This window comes from Gekko japonicus, unplaced genomic scaffold (genome assembly GCF_001447785.1).
Source record: "Gekko japonicus isolate JY-2015 unplaced genomic scaffold, Gekko_japonicus_V1.1 scaffold831, whole genome shotgun sequence".
Lineage (NCBI taxonomy): Eukaryota > Metazoa > Chordata > Lepidosauria > Squamata > Gekkonidae > Gekko > Gekko japonicus.
In genome coordinates, this window is record NW_015159738.1 from 503467 (window position 1) to 521204 (window position 17738).

Genomic DNA, 17738 nt, shown 5'->3' on the forward strand with positions numbered 1-17738 from the left:
TATTAATCTTACCAACATTCATGTTTACTAATGCCAGCATAGACCCTCAAAATGAGATTGTTTTATAGCTTTGCAAACAATGTTATACTTTTCTAAAAATAACTCTTCACATAAAAGGCTTAAAAGACAACACGAGCAACAGAAGACTTCCCCCCCCCTCAAAATCATTTTTAAAAGGTAACAATGAGCTGTATCTCTCATAACAATCACATTAGTACTGATCACACTTGCTGGGGCAAGAAGAACTGCCTTTTTCCAATAATAAAATATTGCAGAAAGAATGCTGTCTATATTCCCAAAAGCCATGCAGCTTGGCACTCCCATAAGAAGCAGTAACAAAGTACACTTATTGCCTAGAAAGGCTTATAGAATGAGGTTGACTGAATCTGCCTTAGGGCTTGCTGGGAAAGAAGGTTCAGTGCTGAATTATACCAAGTCTATAATGTTTTCCCCTCATCTTTATTATTGCTAAAGTGGAGGGAATCTGATAAAAAAAACAAAGCATAACAAGATCACAAGCTGAAAATACCAATTTAAACTGTTTTTGAACGGCTGGAGGCATTGTACACTGGAACCGGTCCAGCTGATCAAGGATATTAAGACTTGTAATGGAAAGGAAATGTCTGATTTCTTTCCCCAGAAAACTGATTCCATCCCATACTCAACTCACCAATGGAGGCCTGCACAACTGGTGACCCACCACATGCATGGTAGCCTGTCCCTTGTGTGCACTGTCCCAGGCAGGTGGTAAAAGCTGGACTGGGAAACCAAAAAATGGATGACAGACTGCATTTGGCTTGAAAAGACTCAGGACGATGAGCTAAATGTAAGTCACTGATTTCTAGAAGCAGTCTAGCTTGATAGCCCCCATTTCCAGCTATAGACATTGCTGCAGGACGTGTGTTCATTCTTTGTTGACAGCAGGGTCAAAGGCAGACTTGCATGTATGAACGAATCAACACAGAACCAAAACTTCCAATTGAATTCTCACAGCAGCAGGATTGGTCATCTCCCACCCAAAGGCCATGTCACACCAGTGGCCCCAGGTGAGAGAGCCAGGAGAAGGACAAAGACCCATGTCTGTTCTCGGGTCACCTCAGTGTTGCCCTTGTTTTATTCTCCCTTTCCTCATGTTCAGAGGAACAAAACCTTCTTCAAGTGTGGGAGGCTCTCAGCTTGTTTGTTTAGGTTTTGTTCTGTTTTTCTTCGCATTTGAATCTAGTATTTTAACATATTGCTTTCCAATCTGTTCTCTCTCTCCCACCCACATTTGTTTATCACAGGTCCAATTATTTTATAGCTTTGTTATTTAAATTGAAAGGTTTTTTTAAAAAATGTATTTCAATAGAAACTTGCATTTTACAAATGTGAGCAGTTTGGGGGACTTGCTTTTTTCAGTTTTGGAAAAATGCCCATTTCCCTCCCAAGTCAAGCTCTCTTCTGACAGCCTCAACGATTTGTTCACAAGCAGTACAGCAAGTAGCTTTGCATCTGCAGTGTGGTGGTATTTGACATTGTTGTTCAGCAACTGCTGATCACCCATGCTTGATTACTGTGCCCTGGGTCATCACGAGATGTCTCTTTTAGGCGGTATGTGCTGCTTTTGCATATGTGTCAGCATTCCTCCTCCTCTTCCTTTGCTCTTCACTACCAAAACACTTTCCTTTCCTTTCCTTTCCATACAACAAAGATCAATGGACAGAAGGGTGTAATTCTGCTTAGGACTGCACTGTTAGTTTGGAGCAGTGCTTAGGATCTCTGAGTCCTGGAACCAGGGCTATTTTGGGGCAGGAACTCACAGGAATTTAGTTCCGGCTGTCTTCAGAGTTGGCCACGCTCACTACAGCCAAAACCTCTGCGTGCGTAGCTACAGAGGGAAGGCCTGGAGAGTGACACCCCTGGCAATTCCGAGGCAGGTGGACCAGGGGGCCCCTGGAAGGATTGGGGAGGCATTTAAATGCCTGCCCATGCCTTCCCCGGCCTGTCCAAGGGCCAGCTTGCCCAGGCTCCCCACAGCCAAGAAAAGGCAGTTTAAACTGCCTTCCCTTCCCTTCAAGGCAAGCCAAGGGAATGCATGGGGGTGTGGCCTAATATGCTAAAAAATGAGCTGCACTGTCAGGGTGTGGGGTAATATGCTAATGTATTTCTGCTGTTGGGTGTGGCCTATTATGCTAATGAGTTCCTGCTGGGCTTTTTCTACAAAAAAAAGCCCTGCCTGGAACTGAAATGAAACTGTCCAAAACTGTCTTAGCCACTGAAAACCTTGGTCAATTGCATCTTCAATACACCAAGTGAGCACTCTTTCTATTTATTTGCTGGAGTTCCAGCCACAGAACTTGAAATGAAATCACCCAAGGCTTTCTTCTTACTCTTGGAAATCTACACCTCTACACATTCCCCCCTGAAGACACCCCCAATTGGTTTGTAAAGAAGGTTGTTTTCCCTTTGGCCAGAAAAAAACAGTCTTGGAGAGGGGATATAGCAAGAATGCAGAGTCACAAATTATTCCTGATCAGTACAGTGCATCTGCCTTCCCTATTAATGGACACTGACTCGGGAAGCTGTATGGCACATGGTAGTCACCATGAAATGAAAATGTTTTTGTACCTAATAATAGTGGCAAACAGCAGATGGAGAGGGGAGGTAGCAGTGGTGGATAGGAAAGCAATGGGGAATCTATACATTCACAGGAAATTTCTTTACATAGTCAAGTATATATGTGAATTGTTCAAATACAAATGAACAGCACACTGAATATTGAGCATGGCAGTGCCAAACCAACTTGTGAACCCATCTCTGATTGGGTGATAATGGTGATGTATGTCAAGTAGTGGATGAATGAGATATGGGATTGGTCCTAATTTAGGATTATCCATCTTGAAATTTAGCAATAGGACAGCTACTGCCATGATTATGGGCCTTTGTTCCAAATCCTGCACTTCTTCTTTATTTGACATCGGGGCATCTGCTTCCTGGCACCTTCCTGCCCTGAGGAGCTGCTTACAATATAAATTTGGGCAGTGAGGAAGACAACAAACAGGAGAAAAGGGAAGGAGGAGACCAAGGAATGAATATGCAAAACTCTTCCCAAGGCTAACAGATTTCAAGTGCCTTTCTGAGACGTCTGACTGGCTAGAAGAGCTCTTAGCATCTTGCATGTTGCAGTTGTGTGATTCTAAAAGTAATCACCACAAGAGATTTTTGAATAACTTTCCCTGTTCATCTGATGCATATTTAGCACAAAAGAATTCCTTAGGAGCCACAGAAGGGTATTGTGATTGGCTGCCCAGGCCTAAATGATTGATGATATTAGGCTATATTTAGGCCACACTGCTTCCATGCCTTCTGCTTTTTTCATAATTATCTCCAGCATCTCGATGATTTTAGAAAAGCTTCTGTTCCTAGGAAAAATGGCACAACAATGAAGAGGTACAGCCAGTTAAAAGGAAGTGTGCGTGAGTGTGTGTGTATATAATAGCAGTGCAAAAATATCTCCCCCCGTCACTTAATCCTAAACTCAGGCAAAAGCTATTTTGCCCACCCTCCAGAAAAGGAGCTCGAAAGCATCAACATCTAACAAAAGCTGCTGAGTTGACTCCTACAAATGCAGACTTACTGCTGGCAGGTCTGATTAGGAGGAAAAATCAAGGATGCTGAGGAAAAGATCTTTTTCCTTTTGTAAACAGTAGAAGATGCCTACAATAAATACATTTGGGCTGGAATAATAACTGTATGAAACTGAGAATGAAAGAGAGTTATATAACAGAGTCCCATAAACAAAAAAACAGACACATCCCTACTCGAAGGAGCTTGCAGTCCAAGAAACTGGCAGCAGGGGAGAAAACAGGGGAAGGGGAGAGTGAGGGACGGATGAGTAAAAATGCAGTTGCATGAATTTAAGATCAGTTGCAGTTGGGAATGAGGGTTAGAGGGTTATGACAAAGTCTTTGTAGATAGGGTATATTCTGAGGATTTGATGGTGGCACCAGAGGAGGAGGAGGAGATCAATGATCCTGGTGCTCTACAGGGACAGATTCACATCCCGGGAATTTACAGTGTCAATGTAGATGGGAGCTGGAGAGGGGAAGGAGCCAAAAAGGGAAAGAAGAAGGAAGAGAGAAGCAACAAAAGAAACGCAACATCAGAGGGTGGGGAGAGTTGGGAGAGAGGAGGGTAACACAAGGTGGATGGGAGCAAGCGTGGTTTCACATAGCTACTTGTTGATGCAGTTGATGAGTTTCCCAAGTTTGCTATTAAAAGAGCAATAATACACCCAAACCTATTGTTGCCAAAACTATTGGAGCCAGTTTGGTGTAGTGGTCAAGTACGCGGACTCTAATCTGGGAGAACCGGGGTTGATTCACCACTCCTCCACTTGCAGCTGCTGGATGACTTTGGGCAAGCCATAGTTTGGTCAGAGCTGTTCTTGAAAAGAGCAGTTTCTGTCAGAGGTCCCTTAGCCCCACTGACCTCACAGGGTGTCTGTTGTGGGGAGGGGAAGGGAAAGGAGTTTGTAAGCCATTCTGACACTCTGAGTGAAGAATGGGGTATAAATCCAATCTCTTCCTCCTCTTCCTCCTGACCTTGGGTCAGTGACAAGCTCTGGCACAGCTGTTCCTGAAAGAGCAGTTTGTGTCAGAGCTCTCTCAGCCCCACCTACCTCACAGGGTGTCTGTTGTGGGGAGGGGAAGGGAAAGGAGTTTGTAAGCCGCTCTGAGACTCCAAGTGAAGGGCGGGGTATAAATCCAATCTCCTCCTCCTCCTCCTTCTCCTCCTTCTATGAAGCAAAGTGTTTCAAGCTGCAATTCCTGTTGCTGAGCTTCCTGACTAAGGGGCTTAATTTATGGGGACATTTCCTCGCAGAAGCCGTTAATGCAAGAACACAGTGCAAGAACACAGTGGTCCCATTTGTTTTGATGAGGCTGGCACTGAAGAATGTGTACTTAATGGTTACTTGATGGGGGATCAAAATCCCAATTACTTCAGACAAGCAGCAAACGTAACCTATACGTATCTCTATAGGTTTCTCCAACCCAACTGGTAAAATATTAAAGAAAATTTAGTTTTCTACATTCATAAGGCAGAAAGTGCAACAAAAGTGTCCAAAGGGTCATATATCTCTCTAGTGGGATGAAAATATGCTTCAGTCCCTTCGTTTCACTTTCTGTCTACTGCATTTTTATTCTGCCCTTCCTTCTGAGAGCCCAGAGTAGCATACATGGTTCTCCCTTCCCCATTTCATCCTCAACATGATACAGTCAGGTAGGTTAGGTGGAAAAGGGATGACTGACCCAAGGTCACTGAGTAAGCATCCACAGCAGAGTGAGGATTTGAACCCAGATCTCCCAGATGTTACTCTGACACTTGCTCTCTTTCAGTTTACATTCCATTTAGATGAAATGAATGAGCGGGCACCATTTAGGTCCTTGTGTAAACCACTGTTCTCTGAACCTCTCCTCTGCAATGTGGGGAAGTGTCATAATATTGGCCTACCTTGTCTGATTGGGGTACTGATTGCTGCAATAGTATAGGTACAAGACTGAAATGCAATGAATGTGTACAAAGTACGGGTATAGATTATACCATGAGTGAGGGTCTCAGGCATAGTAAAATTACTGGTTTCTAAAATGTGTGTTGTCTGGAGAGATGCTGCACAGTAAATATTCTACAATCCAGAACACAAATCTACAGGCAAGATATTTGTCTGCATGTGCTTGTATTTAGTATAATGTCCCCATGGGGCATAAGAGTTCTGCAAATTTATCAAACAAGGCATTGAAGCAAGAACCCTTATGACAAGATTGTCCTAAGAACATGAAGAAGAGCAAGATCATGAAAAATAGGGAGAGGGGTAAGACTTTGCCACAACCTGGAGAATGGCAATCCATCTCCATCTCCCAAAGTAACTCAAACAGTTCCTTCCCAGGACACCCTGCCTTCCTGTGACATATTTTCCTCTCCCTCTTGCATCTATAAGGAAGCCTTTTCTGGGCTAGGTGGGGGAACAAGATTCCTAGCACAGCCCCAAGACCTGATCTTGCTTGAAGATTAAAAAGCACAAAGGTGAATTGTAAGAATATAACACAGTAATGAGAGATACAGGTAGTCCTGTGAAAACACAAAGGTTGGGAAGAAACCACTTTCTCTATATATTCTTTGTGGTAATGTAACAAGGTCAGATTGCCACCGTTTTTGTGCCTCGCTCTGCTTCTTGTACCTTGTTGGCTTCTTCCCAAACTATTCCTTGGGCAATCCAAATAAATCTGATGAACATCTGTAACCCACCCCTTCCTCCAGTGAGCTCAAAGTAGCCCTGTGATGTACATCAGGCTGAGAGACAGCAACTGGTTTGAACCTAGCTCTCCTCAATGCCCATGCAACACTCTACCTACTCTGTCTCTGAATACAGGAAAGAGTCTTTTCCTCATACAGATTGTACCACTGCGTCACTTCAGTCCTTTCCTTCCATCTTTTTCTACGTATCATATTTATTTACTTCATGTATATTTAGCCTTTTTTTCACAACATGGTTACATGACAGCCTACATTGTTCTTCTCTCCTTCTCTCACGACCCTGTGAGGTAGGTTAGGCTTAGTGTGTGTGACTGGCCCAAGGTCACCCCACAAGCATCCACGGCAGAGTGGGGATTTGAACCTAGGTCTCCCAGAACCTAATCTGAGACTCTAACAACTACACCATGTTGGCTGGTATCTACATTCCAAATCATCATTGGTTCTTTCAGAGCCAGTTTGGTGTAGTGGTTAAGTGCGTGGACTCTAATCTGGGAGAACTGGGTTTGATTCCCCTCTCCTCCACTTGTACCTGCTGGATGATCTTGGGCAAGCCATAGTTCTGGCACAGCTGTTCTTGAAAAAGAGCAGTTTCTGTCAGAGCTCTCTCAGTCCCACCTACCTCACAGGGTGTCTGTTGTGGGGAGGGGAAGGGAAAAGAGTTTGTAAGCCGCTCTGAGACACCTTTGGGTAGTGCAATCTCCTCCTCCTCCTCCTCTTCTTCTTCTGACAATAATAATAAAATCAGAGGTACAGATGCAGAAGTGGACAAGGAATGACATACTAGCTAAATAATCTTGAAGAGGATGAAAGCTAGCTGTGATCATGTCAGAATCCACAAAACATAAACAAGTTTATCACCTGGTGCTTTGCACATGAAAGCTCATACCTTGAATAAACCTTTGTTGGTCTTAAAGATGCCACTGGACTCTAAATTTGTTCTACTGCTTCGGACCAACACGACTGGCACAGCTGTTCTTGAAAAAGAGCAGTTTCTGTCAGAGCTCTCTCAGTCCCACCTACCTCACAGGGTGTCTGTTGTGGGGAGGGGAAGGGAAAAGAGTTTGTAAGCCACTCTGAGACTCCCTTGTGTAGCAAATCCAATCTGTTCTCTTCTTCTTTTCTTTCACCTCAGTGAGCATGACGACCCCAGTAAAATATCAAATAAGGAAATGGGAGGAGAGAGAAGCTTTATGCTGCTGTACCAAATCCTTCCTGAGACTCAACTCCACGGAATTCTAGAGAGCTGTGCTGCTTCCCCCTAGATGAAGAACTGGACCTTCAAATGTACGAAGTGACACTGTGGATATGCAGTTCAAAAAAATCCATATCTTTCCTGAACTTCAGTTGATATAAGGCTTGAGGGAGATTTTTGCTGTACTGGCTGAAAACACCCAGGATTGCCCCCCTTCCCTTCTCCCCTTAAATTAATGGGCTCTATTGGAAGGTCATTGAAAACAGCAAAACAAATGGTTTCAAATGAACAGCACTAAAAAGCTAACTACTGTCATTATCTGCTTCTGTCAACAGGCTACCAGCAAATTAAACATTGATCAGTAAATTAATCACATGTTTTGTTTTTAAGTGAAACTTTGCCCTCTAGAGCTGTTCTGTCCTGATATTTGATGGCAATTGCAATGAATGTAACACAGGTAGAGAGGAAAGATTCCGCACCAATACTTAGTCAAGAGCCCTCACTTGAAACTTTCATTAGCTCTCGTTCATCAAACAATATGGCAGAAGACCCAGAATTCATCCGCTCCACTGAGTGATTAAGACCACAGAATGAGATAAGAGCAATTTTGAGCTGGCTCCTGCTTTGAAGTACAAAATTTACTGACACATACCATGTACAGACAGCAGATACTCAGAGTGGAAGATTAAATCCATAAAGAAGAAGTATCAGAAGATCTACAGCTGGTATACAATTGGCATTCCCCCCTTAATCAGTTTGCCTACAAGTTTTTTGTTTCCTTGTTTTCGGCCATACTGTAAAACTCCTACTTTGAAATCTTACTCTGTGATGTTTATATCAAGTATTTTGAAATGGGCAAAATAAGAAACATTTTTTTCCTGTCCTTTAGATATGACATTTTTTACAAGGCGGAGGGGGGGGGACCATTCCCAATGCTCTGGTCTCTTTTGCTCTGTGTGATTATAGCATGATTTTCTGGAATAATAAGCATGCAAATTAACAACAACATAGCCTAGGAAAAGGAATCAGAAACCCCCAGCTGTTTCACAACTTGCATGCACTTTTGACTATTGGATAAAAATACTCTCTGAACCAACTGAGCAAATCGTCTCCTGTCTGCTCAGATTCTTTCCAAAGGTCCTGCAGTTGTGGGGTCCAGATTACAACATGCATTCATTAAAAGCCCGAAGGTGGAATACTTCAGCAGATTTACAAAGAGGTAAACTTAAAAGTTATCACCTTTAGTGGTCTCTTAAAAAACAACACAAAACATATAGAAAAGCATTTCCCTCTTCCCTCCTCCCTTCCCCCCAATGAAGGCTTTCAAGAGATCAGGGCTACTTACTAGAGTATTAGAAGTGGACAGCCTGGTGGTATTGAGTCCTACCAGTGACGGGAGCGTTTGGGACATCCAGTTAGAGATCATGGCCATGGTACTCAGAACAGCACCCAGCTTGAGCAGAGGAGGACTCATTGCTGTGGAGGCTAATGAGTTTTCATAGTGACTGATTATCATCCTAGAGCAGGCAGGCAGGGAGAGGCGTGCCTGCAGCTCACCACAGCCACAGCATGAAAGGGGATCAGCCTCCCCAGATCTAATCATCCACTAAAACACACACACTCAGCAGCCTCACCCCCCCCCCCACCCCCCCCCCCCCCCCCCAGCGCAGCTTCTGTTTTTTTCTTCTTCTTTCCACTCCACACTACAGCAGGCTGGCCACAGACACGCACGAACGTCCTTTTATATGCTCCTGCCATGGGAAGGGAAGGGAAACGAGAGAGTGTGTGTAAGATTCTAAGGAATCTGTTCAAAGCTGGTTAACTCAACTAGTGTGAGGGAGGCGATGGCTAATTAAACACACAGCGCTGATAGGGAGAAGCACTACAAGGTGAATCTCCTGTACAAAGAGGAAGTACATGTAAGGGAAGCCTGGAGTCACACACGGCATTTTGACTGAGCACAGGACTATCGAAAAGTTTAGGAGGGAGATAGTCGACACAGGAGTGCCGTTCTCAAAAGTGGCCTCTGTGTGATCTGAAGCTAGGTAATTATTTCAGGGACTATGCTCGCTGGGAAAGGAAGAAGAGTAGGTTTTTATACCTAGCTTTTCTCTACCTGAAGGATGGCGTTTCAAAGCGGCTTATAATCACCTTCGCTTCCTGTCCCCACAATAGAAACCTTGTGAGATAGGTGGGGCTGAGAGAGTTCTGAGGGAACTGTGACTGACCCAAAGTCACCCAGAAGGCTTCATGTGGAGGAGTGGGGAATCAAACCCAGTTTTCCAGATCAGAGTGGTAGGTTTTTAACCACCATGCTGGTGTATTGATTTTTACAGGGCTTGACTCCATGTAAACATTTTGATTTTATTTATTAAGAATTGTGCTGCACCCTTTGATCTGTTAGATTTTTCTATTTATTTTTACTAGATTTGCACCCACACTGTCTTTCTCATCAGTGGGGATCCAAAGAGGCTTACATTATCCTCTTCTCTTTTCCTTCATTTTGTCCTCACAACAACAGCCCTGTGAGGTAGGCTGGACTGAGAGACAGTGACTGGCTCAAGGTCACCCTGCAAGCTTCCATGGCAGAGAGGGGATTCAAACCTGGGTCTCCCAAATCCTAGTCTGATGCTCTAACCACTACACCAAAAGGAAGATAAAGCAGTTTTGCAAACTACAGCCAGGATGACCAAGGTACAGAAAATAACAACACTAACAAGCAAAAGGTGAAAACCATCAACAGGAAAAAAAATCATCAACAGAACCATCCACAGAAAAGCAGCAGTGTAAGACTCAAAAACGAACAGACACGTGAACATGGGGGCGGTGGAGAGGTGCCAGAAGGCTCCCCAGAAGGCTCGGCTTTTGCTTTCCTCCTAAAACATCCAGAGAGATGTAGCAGGGCTTAGTACTGAGACAACAAGCAGGCTGATCCCATTCATGGAAAATTTGGAATGGTGCAGTGGTATATGATTGTCCTTCCCATGCATATTGTGTATGCTGTAGCACACTTGCACATTTCCCTTTTTCATGTGCACGTTTGGCTGCCTAAAGTCTCCTTCCTTGATATTTAGAAGCCTATTCAGATTTGGGGGGAATCATCAGAATTTGACAGGATGCACGAATTCTGAAGAGTGTGATAGTCGAGAAATGACTGTGCTTGATTAGGGTTCTAGAGGGCCTGGATGAGACCCTTTCATGTTTCACATTATCGGTCACTTTTGCATGAGCTACCATAATATGACTTTTGCATAACTTGGATTTTGGAACTCCACCTTTCCCCGTAACTATATGTTTTTGGGTCTGCTTGCACTTAGGGGGGAAAAGTCCTATATTGCCTCTATCAATAATTGCATATTAGTAATCCATAATGGGGAAGAACAAACCAACCGGGGAGATCCTTTTCAATAACATATTTCCACACCACTGCACACATGTAAAATAGGGTTGCCAACCTCCTGGAATTGTCCCAGAATTACAACTGAATTCCAGACTGCAAGGATCCGTTCCCTGGAGAAAACTGCAGCTCTGAGGGTGGTTTGTATGGCATTCCATCTCTCCTGAGCACCCTCCCTCCCCAAACTCCACCCTCCCTCCACCTCCAAATCTCCTTGAATTTCCTAAGCTGGAGTTGGCACCCCTAATTGTAACACTACCATCGGCTAGCAGGCCAGGCTCCTGGCTGCAAACACTCATGGGCCAGCCCTCAGAGGGTCTTGCCTCATGGCCTTCCAACGCCAGCAGCTGCCAAACAGCTTTGTGATTGTGCAGTAGCTGCAGTGGTGGAGTTTCAATTACTTCTGGGTCACGGATGGTAGGGTCCGATAATTAAATGATGTGCATTGTGGGGAAACGACAATTCCCATAAGGCTGTGAGAAAATATGCATACGCATGTGCAAAATAAGACAAACAACAGATGGGAAGACTTTAAAAAACATAGTGTTTATTTATTATCCCTGACAGACTGACTGACTGACTGACTGGTTTGCTCGCTGTTAAACTATTGGCTCTGAATGGTGCACAGTAACGACTGGTTTGTAAGCATGTGTAAGATGCTGCTGATCACGCCGTACTGTTTAAATACAGAGGACCTCATTCACTCTGCCTGGGAGTGTAGGCTCACCTGGGGACACTTGAGCTCTCTGGGATCCAGCCCTCCCACAGCTTCTACAAAAAGAAAAGGAGGACGAAGCAAACTGGTCAGCCAGTTCCTGTGCCTCAAGCTTGCTGTGGGTTTTTGTTGTTGTTGTTGTTGTTGCTCTTTGCCCTCTCCTGACCCTGCCAGAATCTCTCTTCTTTACTCACTTTGCCTGGTGGTGGTAGAAAGGGCTGTCAAGTCGCAGCTGACTTATGGTGACCCTGTAGGGTTTTCTAGGCAAGAGACATTCAGGCATCATGAACTCTGCGTCATGACCCTGGTATTCCTTGGAGGTCGCCCATCCAAATACTGACCAGGCTTACCCTGCTTAGCTTCTGAGATCTGAGATCCAGGTCAGGGCTCACTGGGCCTATTTGCTTTTAATTTTTCACTTACACCTTTATGTCATCTACAACCTGTCTTGTCCCTGAAAATTACAGCAGTTCAGAATGAAGGCATTTTTGGGATTGCATTTTTGAATGTTCTCTCCCTGCATGCGGAAAACATAGCAGGTGATGGGTTAGATTCCTTCTCCCCAATTGGCTTGTTTTCTAAATGGGAGTTTAGAAAACATGATGGGAGTGTTTGAAACTGAGACCTGAAGTGCTACTGAGATGGTGGCTTGCCTGTGGGGCACCCTTGGTAAAAATGGGGATTGAAGCCAGACCCAACGGCCTCTCCAAAGACCCATCATGAGATAATCAGAAGCTTTGAAGCTTTTATCAGATGGCAACTCTCTCCTCAAATAGAAGTAAAGCACAAGCAAGAGCCAGTGTGGTGTAGTGGTTGGACTAGGCTCTGGAAGGTCCAGGTTTGAATCCCCACTCGTGCTATGGAAGCTTGCTGGGTGATTTTGGGCCAGTCACTCTCTCAGTCTAATTTACCTCACAGGCTTGTGGTGAGGATGAAATGGAGGAGTGGAGGACAATGGAACCTGCTTTGAGCCCCCATTGGGGAGAAAGGATATAAATGAATTAAATAAATAAATAGAAAAATAAATAAATAAATTAGGTGGGACTATCACCAGATCAAAGGACTAGCAATGTATGTTGAAGGCATAGTTGTGGGGTTTTTTGGTAGAGTTTGTGTGTGTGTGTGTGTATGCTTGTATGCCTGGCTGTCATGGTGACCTCTGGCAACCCCTAGTAAGGTTTGGACATTTTCAGAGAGGTGGCTTGACTGCCTACCTCTGCATCCCAAGCCCTGGTATTCCTTGGAGGTCTCCCTTCCATGTACTCAGGACTATTTTTGGGCAGGAACGCACAGGAACGGAGTTCTGGCTGGCTCCCAAGTTGGCCACGCCCAGCAGGAACTCATTAGTATGATAGGACACACCCAACAGCAGACACTCATTAGGATTGGCTACATTAGGGGTGTGTGGCCTAACATGCAAAGGAGTTCCTGCTACAAAAATGCCCTGGGTTTTGACAACAAAGAAGGTAAACAGAATAAGAAGCGAAAGGTGGGTGTGGCTGGATGACCACACTTCTGGTAACATGGGAATGCGGCTTAATATGCTAATGAGTGGTGCAGTCAGGGGTGTGGCCTATTATGCTAATGAGTTCCTGCTGGACTTTTTCTACAAAAAAAGCCCTGCATGTACCTGCTAGGGTTGGCCCTGCTTAGCTTCCGAGATCTGATAAGATCAGGCTTGCCTGGGCTGACCAGGTCAGGGCATCCTTATGCATTCATAATCGGAGGTGGTTTCCTTTTAATCACAGAGAGATGTATATCCTGGGGTCTTTGTATGGGGTTCAAGAAAGTTCTTAATATTTGTGAGGTGAATCCTAGTAAAAAGTTGGTCAAAAGGGGCGGAATATTATCTCAGTTTGAGTGAGGTGTGTGCTGCATCTGACTCACATCCAGAACTGCATCAGCAACATGAGGGCGGCTGCTTGGCAGAACTCTCCTGCTAGAGCACTACATTTGGTTTCAAGAGGGATGAATGTTGGAGCTAGAGTCAACCTCTGATACAACTGACATCAGATGAACATGATAATAAACAATCTCCTTGGAATCTAACATGGAAAAGGCTTGCTTGATAAGAACTAGAAACTGAACGGAACTTTGTTTCAAGTAAACAAGAGTATCGTTCAGTCAACATTTATCTGAGTTAGCTAAGAGGGACTCTTTTCTGGCTTTGTACCCAAAAAAATGATTTGTGTGAAAACAACATTGTATTTCCCTATGCAAAGTTCCTTGGAGAGGCTTCTGACCTTTGGTTACGTAAGTGCTGTTTTCAGGAAACATCTCTAATAGCATACACGGAGCACTCGCAATATCCCCTCACATTCATTCTGAGCTGTCTTGAAAACTGAAGTTTTGCGAATACTGTGAAAAGAGCAGCATGCCTCAATGCTTAACTTGGAACAGAATTTGAAATGAACTTTGCTCATTTTAGCAATAGAAAAAGGTGTATCAAGATGATACTTTTTTTTTGCCAGTCTCTCTTCTTTGAACCACATCTGTGAACAGCCCAACTAAATGTCATAAACTTTTAAGGTCCCATAGCTCTCAAGGGAACTAACGTGAACTGTGTGAGTCACTGGAGGTCCATCAATGGAGCTCTCAGTATTTATCTTTAAAACTCTGGTGCTGGGGAAGGGGGCCTGACATGAGGCATTACGGCTTTTCCAAAGTCATTTTCTAAGCCTTTGGCCATGTCAAGCAAGCATAGTGGCAGCTAGCTAGGGGCACTTCAGGTCAAGCAAATTTCATGGGGGAGGGCTTAAGATGCACTGTGTTCTTGGTGCTGGGGGGGGCAGCAGTGAGAGGGCTTCTAGTGTCCTGGCCCCACTGCTGGACCTCCTGATGGCACCTGGTATTTTTGGCTACTGTGGATGGGCCATTGGCCTGATCCAACATTGGCTTCTCTTATGTTCTTATGCAAAAAACCCCTCCCTGCCATCACACCATAGTCCAGATTGCAACCAGCCCCATCACCTGATTTCTAGGGAGGGAAAGTACTAGCAGTTCGATTCACAGAAATTCCAGGCTCATGTATCTAGCCCTTGCCCTGCCCCAGAAATCAGGGGGACTTAAATCACAGACTTTCTGATTAAAACTATTATCATTTTGATTGGCTGACATCTTAAGAGTCTGTCTGTTTCTGTGATAGTGGAACTCACATATGTGAATTTGTAGTCCACATCCTTAGGTGAAGAACATTCCAGTGTTGACTGGTTGCTCCAAGCTTTGCAGCCCATGAAACTAACTGATTTGGCAGATGAGGTGGGACAGAAATGGTCTTAATGCATTTGAGTGCCATGCTTATTTTTACAACAGTCTGAGTTCACCAGTGCTTTTGCCTTAAAACACTTCTCACCTCTCCACTGCCATCTTTCAGACTCTTTGAAATGTGTTTTTGAAGTGGTTATTGAGTTTTAAGTCATTTGTGAAATCTATGACAAAAAAGAAGTTGGGAGAACAGGATGTCCAGCTGAGTGGCACTTCCTATTCCTGACACTTCTATGGCTAATAAAGGCATAGGTCTTGTTCATTTCCCACTGCAGGGAGATGTTCAGGTTTCTGTCACAGAGATGGTCTTGTGCAACTCTCTCCCTTGGAAGATGCAGGAGATGGAGTTTAAGCACTGAGGACAGGAAATACACCCAGTTGTGCTTTCTGACCCCTTGCTTTTCTTCACATTCATATTAGCCTCAGTAATGCTCTGACAGTTTGCAAGCTGCCCCTAAGTTGCTATCAGCACTGGTGAACATTCAACTACTGTTTGTTTGTATCCAAACAGGTTGCATACGTTCTTCATTGTGCAAAAAAAGTCAATTATGAATGCAGATTTTCACACTACTTTGCTCCAGTTTATACAGGGTTGGCAACCCACTGGGAAATGCTGGAAAGCAGGGACAGTTGTGCCCATGTGGAACATTACTTCTGTTGCAAAACTGGACAAGACATCATCATGTCAAGGACAATGCTCTAGGATACTATATAGTTAAGCTATAAAGTTTTGGGTGAATCCTAGAGTGTTACTTTGATGTGATGATATCACCTACGTGCTGGAGGTGATAGTTTGTGCTGGAGCAATGCTAGCAACTTCCTCCCCACATTTCCCCCCCACTAGCCTGGAAAATGACAGTGAGGAACAGGGGCTGATGCCGGGAGGTCTGCTACAATGGGAGACTTGCCCCTCAAGCTTATCCCCATCTGCTGCCAGTACCTCCCAGCCCCAATTCTGTTGGCCACATTCTTTAAGTACATATGTGAGGCATATCCCTTTGTTCTGACACTTGCCTGATCTAGGGTTTGTTAATAGGAAAGGCAGGAGACTGTCCAGATTGTGAATTTTGCCATACAATCATTTTCTGCCCTAAAGGGGGAGGGAATTAGCTACAGAACTGGTTGTATCTTCATTAGGAATGGGCTCTCCACTTCTCCCAAACCTTTCCTTTTAAAATGTTGGTTCTGTATTTTATGATGGTATATACCTCCACGGGAAAGACGTCCTCAGTCAATTTCATTTCTGGTTCCTGTGCTCTTCACAATTTTTACAACTCCTCAAACAGACAAGATGAAAATCAGACATCTCTAGCTGTGATAAAACGCAAACGGCAGCCTCAGTTTGTCTCAGCGCTGTGCAGAGAAGGTAAAAGGGCTTTGATCTTTTAACCTACATTTATTTTTCCTACTCAGACCTGGCTCCCCTGCTCTGTTATTAGCATTTTAAAGGAGAAAAGATGTGTCCTTTAAAAACATGTATTTTCTCCATTAAAACACTAATAGCACAGCAGGAAACCAATTTTATGAGCTGTCAGGCATTAAGGCAAAGACTGGCAAACTTTATTACAGTTCCACCGAGCTTGTAAAATGGAGCTTTTCTGCCAGGCCTTTGGTTGAGGTGATGGTCGTCTACCCATTTTGGCTTCCCCTGCTCCCACTGCTCACAATGCCACCGTGCTCATAGCGCTTGTTGCGATTTGCCCTGCTCTCAGAGACCAACAGAGCATCACCGCAGGAGGCACAATGAATCCGCCTTGATCAGTTGCCATCCGATTTGTTTGGATCGTAACTTGGTTTTAAATTGTTATCTTTTAATGTTAAATTTGTTTCATTTGTTTGTTTCTTTCAATCCTAACGTTTTATTGTCATTTTGTTGCTGACTGAAATATTGTGACCCACCCTGAGCCCACTTGTGGGAGAGAGCGGGATATAAGTCTAATAAATCAATTCAAATGTGTGGGTAGGACTAAACTCATGAGTAAAGACTAAACGAGCACAGAAAACACCAGAGTCAAGACATCTGAAAAAAAATCTTTGAATGTATAGACGACAGAAAGTCTTATTTAGTTAATGCTACCTGACCATTTCTAGGCATGCTGCAAACAGCAACACAAACATGGTCACCAGGTGAACTTTTCTCGCTCAGCTCCTGTAATCAGATGCAAGGCAAGTTCCTCACTGGGTTGCCTTGATGGCCGTTGTTGAAGCGTGTGTTGACCAGCTTTGAGCTGCATGGTGACTGCCTTTTCCAGAGGGCTAGGTTGTTGCATCCTTGGTTTCTGCAGTTCCACCTGTTAACCTCTGAGCTGCTTGCCATGGTTACCATTTTAAAAACTGTTTTCAAGTTGCTGGTATTGCACCTTTACACTGGTCCCTCCTCTCCTCATCCAGCCGAACAAGCTTGATATGTTAGTGAGGTCCAATGGGGGAGGGCAGAAAACAGAAGACAACAAGGATGCACTGGTGAAGGCAATGGCATTTTCTCACTCTGGTTGCTAACTGATGATGTGCATACATTCCATGGTGGCAGTGGGTCTAGATCTCACCAATCACAGAGGTACATCTACAAAATGTCACCACTGGTTAGGTTCCAAGCATATTGGAAATGGTCAGTAAATTAGTGTACAGCTCCCTGCCCAGAGTCAAAGGGCAGTAAATGAAATTAACCAAGGTTTTTGACCCCTCCCACATCAAGTGACAGTTGGGTGGGAGGCTTGCGCTGAGATGGGAGGGGTAGCACTCTCAGGATTTCTAGATGATTCTTGTAAAACTCACTCATTCCTCTGATGTGGCTGGCCTGTGCATGCGTAGTCCCATGTGGGACTGCACAGAAGCCACATAGACGAACCTGGAGCTCCAGGCCTAGAGCCTGAGAT

At 44.3% G+C, this 17738-nt stretch overlaps 1 protein-coding gene across 1 annotated transcript in view; it reads right to left on the reverse strand.

The window, feature by feature from the left end:
* LOC107125945 (noelin-3) overlaps positions 1–8987 on the reverse strand; it is a 72934-nt gene extending 63947 nt beyond the window's left edge. Inside the window, exon 1 of the mRNA XM_015429432.1 lies at positions 8832–8987. Coding sequence (XP_015284918.1) covers positions 8832–8960 — 129 coding nt within the window. The 5' untranslated portion in view covers positions 8961–8987. The remainder of the gene's footprint in view (positions 1–8831) is intronic.
* Positions 8988–17738: the final 8751 nt, after the last annotated feature.